The sequence below is a fragment of the Haliotis asinina genome, chromosome 12 (assembly GCF_037392515.1).
Source record: "Haliotis asinina isolate JCU_RB_2024 chromosome 12, JCU_Hal_asi_v2, whole genome shotgun sequence".
NCBI lineage: Eukaryota > Metazoa > Mollusca > Gastropoda > Lepetellida > Haliotidae > Haliotis > Haliotis asinina.
In genome coordinates this window covers 54,180,987-54,195,785 of record NC_090291.1, presented here as the reverse complement: position 1 = coordinate 54,195,785, position 14,799 = coordinate 54,180,987, and the positions used below count along the sequence as shown (strand labels likewise).

The 14,799-nt window shown below is 38.5% G+C and overlaps 1 protein-coding gene across 2 annotated transcripts; it reads right to left on the bottom strand.

The window, feature by feature from the left end:
* Positions 1 to 13,311, bottom strand: LOC137258498 (GMP reductase 2-like). Of its 2 annotated transcripts, XR_010954631.1 has the most exons (8): positions 13,051 to 13,311; positions 8,340 to 8,459; positions 7,947 to 8,030; positions 7,546 to 7,719; positions 6,794 to 6,982; positions 5,211 to 5,413; positions 3,959 to 5,062; positions 1 to 3,915 (listed from the first exon to the last, which is right to left on the bottom strand). XR_010954631.1 is itself a non-coding variant. In XM_067796192.1 (7 exons), exons 1-7 carry the CDS (start codon positions 13,135 to 13,137, stop codon positions 4,864 to 4,866), a joined length of 1,056 nt encoding a protein of 351 aa, XP_067652293.1. In that variant the 5' UTR covers positions 13,138 to 13,242; the 3' UTR covers positions 1 to 4,863. The 2 variants fall into 2 exon arrangements, 1 of the variants encoding a protein (XP_067652293.1); XM_067796192.1 differs by having other exon boundaries at positions 1 to 5,062; positions 13,051 to 13,242.
* Positions 13,312 to 14,799: the final 1,488 nt, after the last annotated feature.

Here is a 14,799-nt window from a genome sequence, read left to right as displayed (position 1 = left end):
TCAGCAGCATTTTGGTTTAATACGAATCCAATATACAAAACAATATCACTCTCATAACAAACCAGTAACATGTTGGTTGTGGGAACATCCTTCCACTGACATTCAAGGTACTATATTCACACTTCACGCTTCTGATTAACAACATTATCACTACTAACAGCTGGAAGCTGTAATTTGACTGGCCAGACTGCTGGTCTCTCCTCACCATGGCAGCCTATGATTGGCTGGATAGCTTCAGACAAATGTCCTGGTTAACTGATATGAGATGTTCATGATAGTGTAGTATACAGGACAGAATATCTGAGGATGAATCACTTGGAACATTCCACACACCAGGAACACAACGAAGTCCACGACGACTATCTTTACAGTAAAACATTCTATTCTTTCAGACTGGTTCATTTTCAAGTAGACCGTCCAAAACATATCTTGAGATATTTTTCAAATTTTGCAGAGATATAGAACAGTGTCCATTCTTGATAAAATGTCCTGCTGCGATTTGTTCTGAGCAAAATGTCTGAATTTTGATTCACATACTCAATACTGTTGACTAACTCCACAAACAGGAGTCAATGATACTATTGTCTCTTCATGATGACTATCATTGGTGATCTGTGTCAGTAAGAAAACATTCTTCAGTATACGTTAGAAATACTTTTGTAATTTACAACAGAATCTCAGATTAGAGTAAAATATGCAAGACAATCACTTGCAGTAACAATATTGTGTTATACCCCATAAGCAATGAATGCAACCAACACAGACCTCTCCATTATCGCAAGAAATTATCTCTGCTTAATGCAGATATGATTGTACAAATCTGTCTAGATAATTAAAATGTTTTTATGAATCACTATCAAACATTCTATGAATCATATCAAAATGGCTTACTTGGGTAAGCAACAAATCATTTAGAATTGAGTGCCAATCATTTAGAATTGAGTGCCAATCATTTAGAATTGAGTACAAATCATTTAGAATTGAGTGCCAATCATTTAGAATTGAGTGCCAATCATTTAGAATTGAAGTTAGATATCAAAGAAAATATTTCCCCACAGAATTACTCTCTAACTATGACAATGAAGAGGACTCGAGATAAGACCTGTGTGTCTTCATACACCACATTCCTGCAGGAGGTGCAAAGTTAATCTTTCTGCATGCTCACTTAAAAACGTGACAACTCAAATGTACACACAAAAAAGAGGTTATCCCCAAATCTTCAACATTAAAGTTAAACTGTGCTTCCTCATAGAGGACAAGTGCTATTACTTTATGGGGACAAAAATCTACCATGGCCAAATAGAGAATGTGTGCCTTTACTTTATCTATAAGACTAAGAGCAAATTCAAAATGTTTGATGAATCTACACAGCAGATTTCACAAAGTCCATCATTTGCAATGAATATATATATTACACAGTATTGTTCTAGCAGTGTTTGTTGTTGAAGGCATGTCATGTTGAGATATCACAAGACACCATAGGTCACACGTCTTTACTCTGTGTACCTTTAACAACTTCCACAGCATGTTACCATGCTTGACCTAACCAAGACAGTAAGCACTAGAGGAACTAACGTTCTTGTATTCTAGTAAATGGTAAACAAGAAACAAGTAAAGGTGAGAATTGATGGGTGTCAACTTCTTTAATTATGAGGAACATCATGTTTCAGATTATATTCTCAATACCGAGAAATGAGAGGACAAAAAGTCCATTTCCTTTCAGTTCTGAAGATTCCACCAAACAATTGTTATATATCACTTTGTATATTGCTTATAGAAGATCTAAATAATTCCAAAATGGCAAGCCTTCACACGTAATGTCATGAACATAAAAACAAAATGTTACACAGCAGCAGTTGTAGAGCCCACAACAAAACTGACACCGAGACAATACAGGTGATACAGGTAATACTACACAACAAGCTCAGGTGTAATACAGGTAACACTACCCAACACAGACCCAGTTGTAATACAAGTAACACTACCCAACAGATCCAAGTGTAATACAAGTAACACTACCCAACAGATCCAGGTGTAATACAGGTAACACTACCCAACAGACCCAGTTGTAATACAAGTAACACTACCCAACAGATCCAAGTGTAATACAAGTAACACTACCCAACAGATCCAGGTGTAATACAGGTAACACTACCCAACAGACCCAGTTGTAATACAAGTAACACTACCCAACAGATCCAGGTGTAATACAAGTAACACTACCCAACAGACCCAGTTGTAATACAAGTAACACTACCCAACAGATCCAGGTGTAATACAGGTGACACTACCCAACAGACCCAGTTGTAATACAAGTAACACTACCCAACAGATCCAGGTGTAATACAAGTAACACTACCCAACAGACCCAGTTGTAATAAAGATAACACAGTCTAAGTAAACTTTTCGTTACACTCCACTACTGAGTCTAACAAAACCTTATGGGAGGTTGCGTCAGGTAACCTTTGAGATTGACCAATCAGAACACAGCTTACCAAATTGCGAAAGTGGACATTTGCACATACCATTTGAACTTTTTATCTCGAAAAGGTTCGTACCCGAACGATTCCGAATGCTATTTAGCGTATGCTCGCTTCCGTGTGATGCACACAGCATGCGTACAACCATGACAACATAAAGTAAACAGTCACTGAAAATGGTGTTTTTGGCAATATTCAAGGATGTTGTCGTGCGGAAATATTAACTCATGGTAACCACGTCAACAGTAGCCCCAAAGCGTATATACTGCAGGTCAAATAATTGTGTTATATGCTGAGTTTTGTTTGTAGAGAGATCTGTGTCAGTGACCTGAATATTTTGAAAGTCCCTCCGATCCCTAAATAGTAGCCGTTGTCTGATTGGTTAAATCCATTTAACCGTCTCGCGTTTGGTTGGACGGTCATTGGTCGCTCAAAGGTTACCTGACGCGACCGTCTTCTAGGTTTTGTTAGACCCAGTGGTGACTCAGAGACTAAGTTTACTTAGACTGACAGATAACACTACCCAACACAGATCCAGTAGTAATACAAGTAACACTACCCAACACAGACCCAGTTGTAATACAGGTGACACTACCCAACAGACCCAGTTGTAATACAGGTGACACTACCCAACAGACCCACTACTAGTTGGGATGCCCATACGTCTACTTCAACAAGTACAACACTTCATTAGTCATGTTTCTTTTTTAATTTAGTACAAAAAATGTAAAAAAAAATCAGAAATTAGTGCACAGAAATATTGTCATTTTCAGCTGTGTAAATCATTTAATCAGAAAATGACTTAATTGTCTGTGTCTAGGACCATAAAATAGGCAACAACCCCTTGTTACCATGGAAATGATATAGATGACTTGTTGGCTTGGTTGACACATCGTACCTCAATTGTATTAAATGTGGACCATTGACTGGATCAATCTTGCCTAACAGCATAAAGCTGGGATGTTACTGAGAGTTGAACAATAAACACGTATTCACTCCTTCCTGTCGAGTCGTCCTTTACTTCTCATGAATGATCAGCACTGATGTTACCTCCATTTTCCTATAACAGACTTAGTGGAAAGACTTTCTCTTACTTCAAAGAGATTTTATTACCATCATTGTGCTGTATGAATGGACTGAGGTAAACATAGGTCCAGGGTCATGTGTCACATCAGACTAAAGAGTAGTGGACTGGTAAGCACTACCTGGGTCTAACTATCACTTAATTCTGTGTAAGGGAGCATCAGTCTTCTCTGTTCATATAACAAGCACTATGCATATTGTCTGGATACACAGATATGCCAACATCAAAGTTCCCAGCCCGAACATTCAATCCAGTAAGCATAAGATGCTAATGATGTATCTTAACCCTAAATATCCACAGGTTTAACCTAAACACCCATAGGTTTAACCCTAAACACCCATAGGTTTAACCCTAAACACCCATAGGTTTAACCCTAAACACCCATAGGTTTAACCCTAAACACCCATAGGTGTAGCATAGCACACTAGCCATTGACTTTTTGTAAAATATTCTGTTTGAATTAAATTTCAGCAGTCCTTTAATATAAAAATTTGAATACACAAAATATAAAGGAAAAAAACTTTTGCAAAATGACTGATGGCAAAAGGAGTTCTGTTATTATAATACATATAATGATTTAGAGTTTCCTGGGATCAACTCACAACCTATTTTGCTTGTGCGTATCATGGATGGAAAACGAATGAGACAGAAGGATGAAAACAATAATAATGCATACTGTTTGTTCAGACCATGTTACCTCGGTAACAATGCATACTGTTTGTTTAGACCATATTACCTTGCTAACAATGGATACAGCTTATTCAGGCCAAAGTACCTTGCTAACAATGGACACGGCCAATTCACCTTGATAACAATGGATATGGCTTGTTCAGACCATATTACTTACGTAATAGCCTGCAAGATTTCTTTCCTAGTTTCCACAATATTGTTCATACAATAATACTCTATGTATGCAAATTCATGGATTAACATTTCCCTTACACAAACACAAACGTCTTCATACAAACAAGCGGATTCTTTAAAAAATCATCAAAAATACCTTCACTCCCCATACAGAAGTGTATATCTATGACACATGAGAAATCATCACTGGAGTGAGAACGGTCAAGGGAGGTAACTTTCAACAAGCACATCTCGGTGATCTGACCTTGCATTTAACTGTAGATTTTAAAGATGCAAAATATATTCACTTGTATAAGCATACACATTAATATAATATATCTATTCATTATACAAAAATGAATAATTTCAGCCCAAAATGACCCGTTAGCAGCACTAGACCACCATTTGCCATGTTCTCAAGGAGAGATAACTCTAAGCAGATACTTTCAAAAGCAGTTAGTGTTGTGTGGTGAAGGCTGTGAACACTTCATTCAGCTGTTGTGTACAGCGTATAAATGTTGTCCTGCGGCTCAGCTCCTTCAGCTTGGAGGCCCCCACGTATGTGCAGGTGGATCTGATGCCCCCCAAGATGTCCTGAATTGTAGCTTCCACCTCTCCTCGGTACTCAATCTCAACCGTCTTTCCTTCAGATGCCCTGGAATAATAACAATGACTTAAGCACTTGCTTTAGAATCCTCTGAAAACCACAGCCTGCACTTGTGGATAGAATTGCAATTCGTGTAATTGATGTTCATTGATGAAGAAAAAAGTATTTCAAAGAGAAACCACATTCAGATTCCTACCTGTATTCTGCGACCCCTCCAGAATGTTTCTTCATAGCAGTGGCTGAGCTCATTCCATAGAACAGTTTAATCTTCTTGCCATTTTTCTCAATCATTTCCCCTCCAGACTCGTTGTGTCCAGCCAACATGCCACCCAGCATCACATAGTCCGCCCCAGCACCAAATGCCTTCGCCACATCACCAGGACATGTGCACCCTCCATCCTATAGAGATGAGTGAGTAAGTGAGAGAGACAACATTACATACCAATACATAATTTTCTGTATTCAACAATGTTTTTACCACTGATCTATAAAATGCATAATTAAGACTTAAATTAAACTTATTTGATGTACCATATGCCATACTAGTCACTTAGTTAAATTTATTTTTACAAAATGCAGGCCCCCCTAAGTAATTGAAGGAATTACAGCAAATTTGAAGGAATTGCATCTCAAATGTAAACAAACGCAGCCCACTCGCGAAACAATTGCAGCAATATCGGTAGTTTAGCGGTAATAACAGAAACACATCGGCCCTATCGGAAGCAATGTCGGTAATACTGGAAACACGATCGGCCATCTTCGGAGATTTTTCGGTCGCGAGCGGAAACTCACGCAGCAAAACATGGCGTCGTTGGAAGAAGCACCCGTCTCGGTGAGATTTGTTTTTAGTTCCTACTATTACATTTTCATACTTATCCATCTTTGACCACCCGTGTTGAATGCGTTTAGGTATGAGGTGTTGTCGGGGCAATAGCTTATGTTTTTAGGAAAAGATTGTCACTGCAGAAGAGTGTCACAAGTCATGCCCCTGGAGATTGTTTACATCTGAACATCGAAGTTGTGCCGATGATTACGAACATCATGAACGTGCGCCATGAAGAAGTTTATGAGCCATAATTTTTCTTGCTACCAAGTGCAATTGACAAATTTAAACACATTTTACAAAAAAAATGATGTTATATCTGGCGCACGTTCGTAATCATCGGCATGACCTCGATGTTCAGATGTAAACAAACTACAGGGGCATGACTTGTGACGCTCTCCTAGAGTGACTATCTTTTCCTAAAAACATAAGCTATTGCCCCGACAACACCTCATACCTAAACGCATTCAACACGGGTGGTCAAAGATGGATAAGTATGAAAATGTAATAGTAGGAACTAAAAACAAATCTCACCGAGACGGGTGCTTCTTCCAACGACGCCATGTTTTGCTGCGTGAGTTTCCGCTCGCGACCGAAAAATCTCCGAAGATGGCCGATCGTGTTTCCAGTATTACCGACATTGCTTCCGATAGAGCCGATGTGTTTCTGTTATTACCGCTAAACTACCGATATCGCTGCAATTGTTTCGCGAGTGGGCTGCGTTTGTTTACATTTGAGATGCAATTCCTTCAAATTTGCTGTAATTCCTTCAATTACTTAGGGGGGCCTGAAATGTCAATCAATGCCACCCTTCACATAGAACATTCCTTTAGCCAATATACTTGGAAGTAACTGCCAGGTTTCATTGGGGTTAAAAAAGTTCAGTGTATTTAATCAAATATAATATAAAACAAGAACAAATCCTGAGAAGAATTTTCAAGTGTGCTGAAACTCACAGATATTATGTGTCCACCCAGGCCATGTGCTGCATCCGCACATTCCATGACGGCACTGAGCTGTGGGTAGCCGACCCCCGTCTTCTTCCTGGTGGTGCACACAGAGCCCGGGCCGATTCCCACCTTGATGATGTCCGCCCCCGACAAGATCAGCTCCTCCACCATCTCACCTGTGACCACGTTACCTGCCTGCAACAACATGACTCACATTACCTATATGCAAACATGACTCACATTACCTCCCTGCAAACAACATGACTCACATTACCTGCCAGCAACAAAATGGCTTGCATTACCTATCAGCAACAACATGGCTGGCATTACCTGCCAGCAATATGACTCACATAACTTGCCTGCAACAAGACTCACATTACCTCCCTGCAACAACATGACTCACATTTCCTGACAGCAACAACATGACTCACATTACCTGCCTGTAACGACATGACTCACTCTACCTGCCTGGTATAGAAATCAGTAGGTCTGTCTGTTCATCTCTTAACAAACACCTTAAGCCTACCTACATATACAACCTCCCAGAGCCATGTGGTCACAAACTTTCACTAAGTATATTATTCAGACAGTAGAGATAAGAGAGGTAATGTAAGCAAGTTAGCTCCCAGTACATTCATACATGTGCTTGGTGAGAGTTCTCACCTGTGTTACCCAATCAAATGACTGAAAACTCCCATCCTCCCTCTTTAAAATGACAAGCTGACAATGGAAACTTGGGATAGTACATAACATCTTACCATGATCGTCTTTTTAGGGAACTTCTTACGGACATCCCTGACAAACTGTACAAAGTGTTCTGAGTAACCGTTAGCAACATCAAGACAGATAAACTTGATCTGTGGCGCCAGCTCCAGAATGTCACTCAGCTTCTGCATATCCCCTTCTGCAATGCCAGCGCTGACGGCAATATGCTGTAGATAAACACGTTGTTGACGTCATACTGCATGCATATAGCAAATACTTGTCATGAAAACAACATTACTTACATAAACCTTTACTTTTCAAAGAAACACATACATCTCAATTGGAACAACACTTAATAGTCAAACAAGAAATACTCATCTTTGCCATGACAGCAAAAGAAAATTGAGAACCTTATGTGATGAACCAAAGATGCATTTGGTTGAAACTCACTGACCTCAAGTGTGTCTGTGTTGTTTTCCACAAACTCCTTCCACGCTGCGACTGAGTAGTGTTTGTGTATGGTTGTGAACATTTGGTGCTGAAATACAACAATAGTCTTACACTGGGAGAGATAGCTTGTAGACTTATCTGGGCTCAAGAGTTATCCCCCTTGAGAATACTTATATTATCATTCACACTATATGTTGTTAAGCGTTCAGTAATCAATATTCCTTTGAGCAACCCATTACGTAGATACTTAAAAAAATACATTTGAATCCTCAGTGAGTAAGGAACCTGATTAGGATGTTAGCGTACACTGGATTTGGGATTTACTTTCAAATTTCCAGGTTTTAGGGGAAAATTACTTGTCACTTTTTAGTGAATGAGTGAACGCTTCTGGTATTACCTTTGCAAATGCCTTGGCCATCTCAAAGGTACCAACTGTGTCCATGTTGGCAGCCATGACAGGAATACCTGTGTAGGTAAGGTTGGAGTTGCGGAAGATGAATGACCGAGTGAGGTCAACCTGTAACCATGGTAACATAACAACATCAATGTGTGATCAAGTGGTTGATAGTGCGAGAACCATACCTTAAGAGTGTAAGAAAGCCAGGTGAGTTGTGGGTTGCTTACCTAATGCACTCTCGTAATATATGTAGCAGTAACGTTTCACGTTTCATGTATTTTATATTTTGTTTCATTTAATATGTAAGTAAAAGAAATCGTACAAACACATTTCTTCATGTTATTCAGTTTTGTGGCCAACAGTACTTGTGCTTGTTCTGGTTAATGAATATGCATTTCATGTGTATTACATGTTTATGGGAGTCTGTATATGAAGTTATTATTTGGTTTTTCAACATTTTTCCACTTTCAATCTTATTACACTAAGCAAATTAGTATTTATTGTGGGCAGGTAAGTTTTGGTCAGGGCTTTCAAGTTTTAGCCATGTGATCTAGCTGCAAGTTTGGGGAGTTTCATCGTCCAGACAAACGAACAAACATCGAGGGTGTGTCAACATGAATATCAACCCATAGGCCCAGTGGGACCAGTGAACAATGTATTTATCTTACTGAACACCTCAATGTTAATTTTGATCTGTTTGAATCAGATGATACACATCAGCCAGCCTGTGTGAATCAAATGATTCAAATCTTGCTGTTTTCCTGCATCTATTGTCATAGTAAAGTAAAGTCGCTGCAGTGTAATTCCCCTTCTTAATATTGACACGTACTACACTTGAATGTTTTCTCAAAATTTATTTACTGGAATATGAGACAAAACTTTCTGTCGCCATCACTCGGTTTTGCAGACGACACATTGAAAATAATAGAAGAGCACTTAGCCAATCAGAAAACATTGATGTGTTAGGTATGACAAATAATTACAGTGATTGTGTGGGCATGGTCAGTGAGTGAGTTAATAGTTATCATAACATCGGCCATATTTCAGCCATATCATGACAGGTGTGGTGAGTGAGCGAGTTAATAGTTTTTGTAACATTTGCAATACTTCAGCCATATTGTGACAGGCATGGTGATTGTGGGACTGGGAGCGTAGATTCAGTAAAACTGTATGTTTTAGCCACCATATTGCTAATCATCTTATTCACATCAAAATGGAAAAACACTATGATATTTCAATCTAAGGCATTTAATCATAAACATGATAAATGAGGATGCTTGCAAAACAAGGTGTTTGTTTACATTTCAAACTAGACGCTTACTGTTTGTACTCAGACATCTACATTTAAAACTATGTTAATTCAATTCATGTCCTGGTTATACAAGCACTCCCTTCCACAAAATCATCTTAGCACTACAATAAACTTATATATACAGGAATTAGATTAACTTTGTGAGATGTTCACTACCCTATCATGTAATTTTAAGCGGAGAAAACATAACAATGTTGCATGACAATCAGTATGTCATGACACATGATGACATCATCCATCACTATTAACCAATTAGATTATTTACTGACCAACTCCATAAATCTGGAGTATTGCTGAGTTTTGCGTTTAACAACAAACACTATTAATTACCAGTCTAAGTAAACTTATCCTCAGTACTTTTCGTTACATTCCACCACTGAGTCTAACAAAACCTTACAGGAGGTCGCATCAGGTAACCTTTGAGATTGACCAATCAGAGCACAGCTTACCAAATTGCGAAAGTGCACATTCGCACATCCCTCATGAACTTTTTATCTTGAAAAGGTTCGTACCCGAACAATTCCGAATGCTATTTAGCGTACACTCACTTCCAGGTGATGCACACGGTGTACCTACTGCCATGACAACTGTGAGTAAACAGTCGCTGAAAATAGTGTTTTTGGCAATATTCAAGGATGTTGTCGTGCGGAAATATTAACTCATGGTAACCATGTCCACAGAAAACCCAAACCCTATATACTGCAGGTCAAATAATTGTGTTATATGCTGATTTTTGTTTGTGGAGAGATCTGTGTCGGTGACCTGAATATTTTGAAAGTCCCTCCAATCCCTAAATAGTAGCCGTTGTCTGATTGGTTAAATCTATTTAACCATCTCGCATTTGATTGGACTGTCATTGATTGCTCAAAGGTTACCTGATGCGACTGTCTACTAGGTTTTGTTACACTCAGTGGTGGAGTGTGTAACGAAATACACAGAGACGAAGTTTACTTAGACTGTATTAATTACATCACTCCCTATGACAGTATGTGGCAAGCTTTTTTCAACATCTATTTGTATCCAAGTCGCATTGCTAGTGAACAAAATTTTCTAATGCGGTATGTGGAGCTTTGGCAAGTCTGTGTTCTCAATGATATATAAATATCAACATAGGTTTTATTGCTCTTTCAGTATTGTTCACTGAGTTTCAATTCACTTTGTCTACATTACGCAGATAGCAGATAACCCAGTTCAGTAGTGAGCAAACACCCTGGCCCACATCTCATGTCATCAAGCTTGCCTACAATGACATCTGTAGTGCTTGGATGCCCTTCATCTGTCTCAGCAAGGACCTTTATCATAACAATGAAAACATGCTTTAACAGATACTGTGTGAGTGAGTGAGTGAGTAATGTCTCATTCCAAGTAACCAAGATGAAATCATTATAGTGCACATTAGTCTTTAAACAAACAAACCAACATTCTCACTGTCTAGTGCTCAATCACTTCAGTAATATAACTCAGTTCAGGGCTGCATGGACCCAACATTTATTTCCCTCATGGCCTGATGATGAATCAGACGACTGGTGAATAACTGTTGCATAGCCCTAATAAGCTATGAAAAAACGAACACAAAGATATCTAGATGTTTTGAAATCAAATTAATATATTATCATCTCTTATGTACTTAGAAAGAAAGGAAGTGAAATAAGTGCATCTTGAGGAGGTAAACATATTGCTACTTTGGCTGGGTTGATCAACAAAACAACATAATCTTTTCAGAACTGTTTGCATCTTTAATTACTCATTGTGTAAACACAGGTTCACACTTTTCAAGTTAGGAACATGATACCAACATTCATTGACTAATTACATTAATTATCGTAACACATGGCGCACATGGCCTGGACTGTATGTCATCACAGCTGGAGATGTGTGCCAGCACTAATTCTACATAAGTATATATAGATCAGGCTTAACCAGATGTCCCAGCAATATATCAGTGTGGAACTCATCACTACACCACAGCTTGAGTTTTGTTGAATTCTTTAAATCTTGAAAGATTTGCAAATGTAAGTCCAAACATAAACACTGAAATTTATTTATTTATGACATAAAGAGACGGATTGTGAAAAGTAAACGCTAAAGGGATTTGCGCATAATGATGCATTAATAGTAAATATGATTTCCCCTACAACAATGTAAAAGGCAACTTCCATATTCATGATGTCTTGTCAACAAGTACCATGCCAGTATAACAATGATGACTTATACAAGAAACCTCCAGCTGTGATGACACACAGTCGACACCAAGTGCACCATATGACCCGCCCTTTTGTGAATTCATGTCAAACAGTATATGCATGTTGGTTTAAGGTTCCAAATCTGAAATATTAGAAGCTGTTTTCATACAAGGAAATATTAACATTAATGACTCTGTACAGGAAGACAGCAGCACCTCAGATTGGGCCATTTGTTCCGCATGGCAAGAGGTGATTTATGAAGAACTTATATATGGGGCTACTTGTAAAATACTACATTACTTCCACAAATTTTGGACAGTTTTTAAGAAAATTTGCTTTATGATGTCATTAAACCTTTACAACTGTCCTACTGTTAATCTAGCTTTGGATTAAAATCATTTACAAGTGGAATAAATGTTACCAAACAAACCTGACTGCTGATTTCTATTTCTGATCTGATGACATCAAAGGGGCACTGATGTGGAGCGAATAATGTTTCTCGCCAACTGTCTAATTACGAAACTAAACTGCAAATTGGTGAGCGCCCGCTCCCTCGACCATGACGGACAAAGGGACTGGGCGCCGGTCCATAACCTCTAATGTCGAAGGATCCACAATTAATTTAATGATGCAAAATAATGTGTTGTACTGTCAAAATTAATTACCGAAGATATTTCAGATAGAAAACTTGACAAACAAATAGTCAGTCAGTGCATTGTAAAATTCTGTAAAATGACTAACTTTGGAACAATTCCTACTGTGACGTTGCATCCCAGCACAATATATTTCTACTGGGCTCAGTCTACGCCACATCATGGTATTATGGATGCCAATCTGCTCTTAATGTAGAGCCAATCTACAATTGAATAAAATTGATAAAAATAACATTTTATCAAGTCTTTCTTATTTATGCTGTTCAGTTTTATATTTAACGCATTTATTAAAGATGAAGAAACATGTCAGACAAGAATGATGTCGTTCCACTGCTTTCCCTTACTAGTTTCCACCACTGACGATACAAAGGTGGGGTAGTTAATTCAGTGGGGTCAATTAAATTTTATGGCAAGCATGCAGGCAAATTAAAAGTAAAACCAAAACCAGACTCTGTGAGTGTGAAGGGATGTGGAAAAGTTTCAACTAAATGATTTACTAAAATTCGCGCGACAACATCACATTTGTCATTTTCCAATATAATTAGCCTCGCATGGGTACTTACATCGGCACGGCTCCGGATTGTGCTGCGCTTTGGTCGTACAAGGACATCCTTGAAATCTAACTTGATATCGTTGTCAATTCTAGGCATTTCGGAAATCGCTTGAACTGCCACTTGGTGATGTCTACGGTCACTTACAAAGTCACTTACAAGAGCGCGATCTCGCGTGGTCTATATATTCTTCCCCTGCGGTTTATTATATTCCGACTACCTTATTGAACTCCTCACATTGTTTTCCTACTGTAACCCGATATCATATACACTGTCTGGAGCACTAATGGTACTCCCCACAGCGAAAGCCCCTCACAGCGATAGCCCTGTAACAGAGCTCTCCTTAACTCCTCCGACATATGTGGGCTTGCGAACAGAGCGATCCCCTTTAGTATGTCGCTGCCGACATGCGTTGGGACGGAGTTTGCGTTGACGACTTCACCTTACTGGGAATGGTGTAGGAATCTAATTTCACATGTCAGATTTCATCACAAGATATAATGGCCCCAAATATTTAAATGGGATCTGTATTGCGGACGTCTTGAAACAGATATTTTGTGGGAGAGAGTGATAATGCCAAATCTACGAGAAATTTTTCAAAGGCGAAATTCAGCCTATACACGTTTACAAACGCAGCATATTTGTCAACCGTTCTTAAAGAGTAGTGTTTGTGTTTTAAGCTATGAAAGTACAAATGTATATGGACTCCCAGTGTAAGAGTTCCTCCCGTTCCACATCCCAAATAATATTTATAAATTGACATATGCTAGAATTATTAACAAAACCTACCATAATTATTAGAGGACTCACAAAAATAACTAAAAGCCCCCAAATTAAAAGGGGCACTGATGCGGAGCAATTTCCGTGGACTGGTGTAAACTTTTGTTATTGTTTTTCTCCAGTGAGTACCCGGATGATATCCCAGAATTCGTGACTGGTTCGTGACTTCTGCTGCGCAGTCCGTATGTGCAACTGATAGTTTAATTATAGACAGATCAACTTCATTACAAACGCATTATGAAAACAAATTAAACACTTTGAAGATTAATCATCTGCCGAAGCCAATGTACGTCTCTATATTTTGTCTCATAACCCTAATTAGTTTATTGTCATATTTGTATGATTTTGAAAATTAATAAAAGAACACATGGTCTGCTTATACTCATAGTAAATTTCTAACATAACAGCAACATTTATACATTGTATAGATTGCCAATGTGGATCCTATTTCACACATACGCGATCAAGTGTGTGTTTTCTGTCATATCGATTCTGCTGAATGCTACAAAAAATAAATTTAAACAAAATGCAAATAATGAATGTAAAACAGACTAATTTTATAGCAACAATGTCAGGCTACTACCTTGTTCAGGAATGTATCAATATCCACGTAAAAGAAATCGTATTCCATTCATCTGCAGCTGGTAAATAATCCTGCTCTGTGTCGCGTGTCTTACACAACTGTCTAATTTGCGAAAAAGTAACACATCGTTCCACGTTTTTCGTTGGTGAAAACCTGATAAACCTCTCATTGGTCACCCAAGATAGCACACCTGGCAACTAACTGTATGATGTCCGCTATTCTAAGTAATTTAGTTAACCAATAATGAGCAATCAATCGATCAACGCAAGGGTGGTTAATTCTTTGAAGGGAGGATGTTGTTTTTACAATCGCACTTTACGACAGGGTGTAGTCATCTACACACACTACCTTTTGACAAAAGCAATTAATCAATCAGTGTGTTATCGGTTAATCCTTTG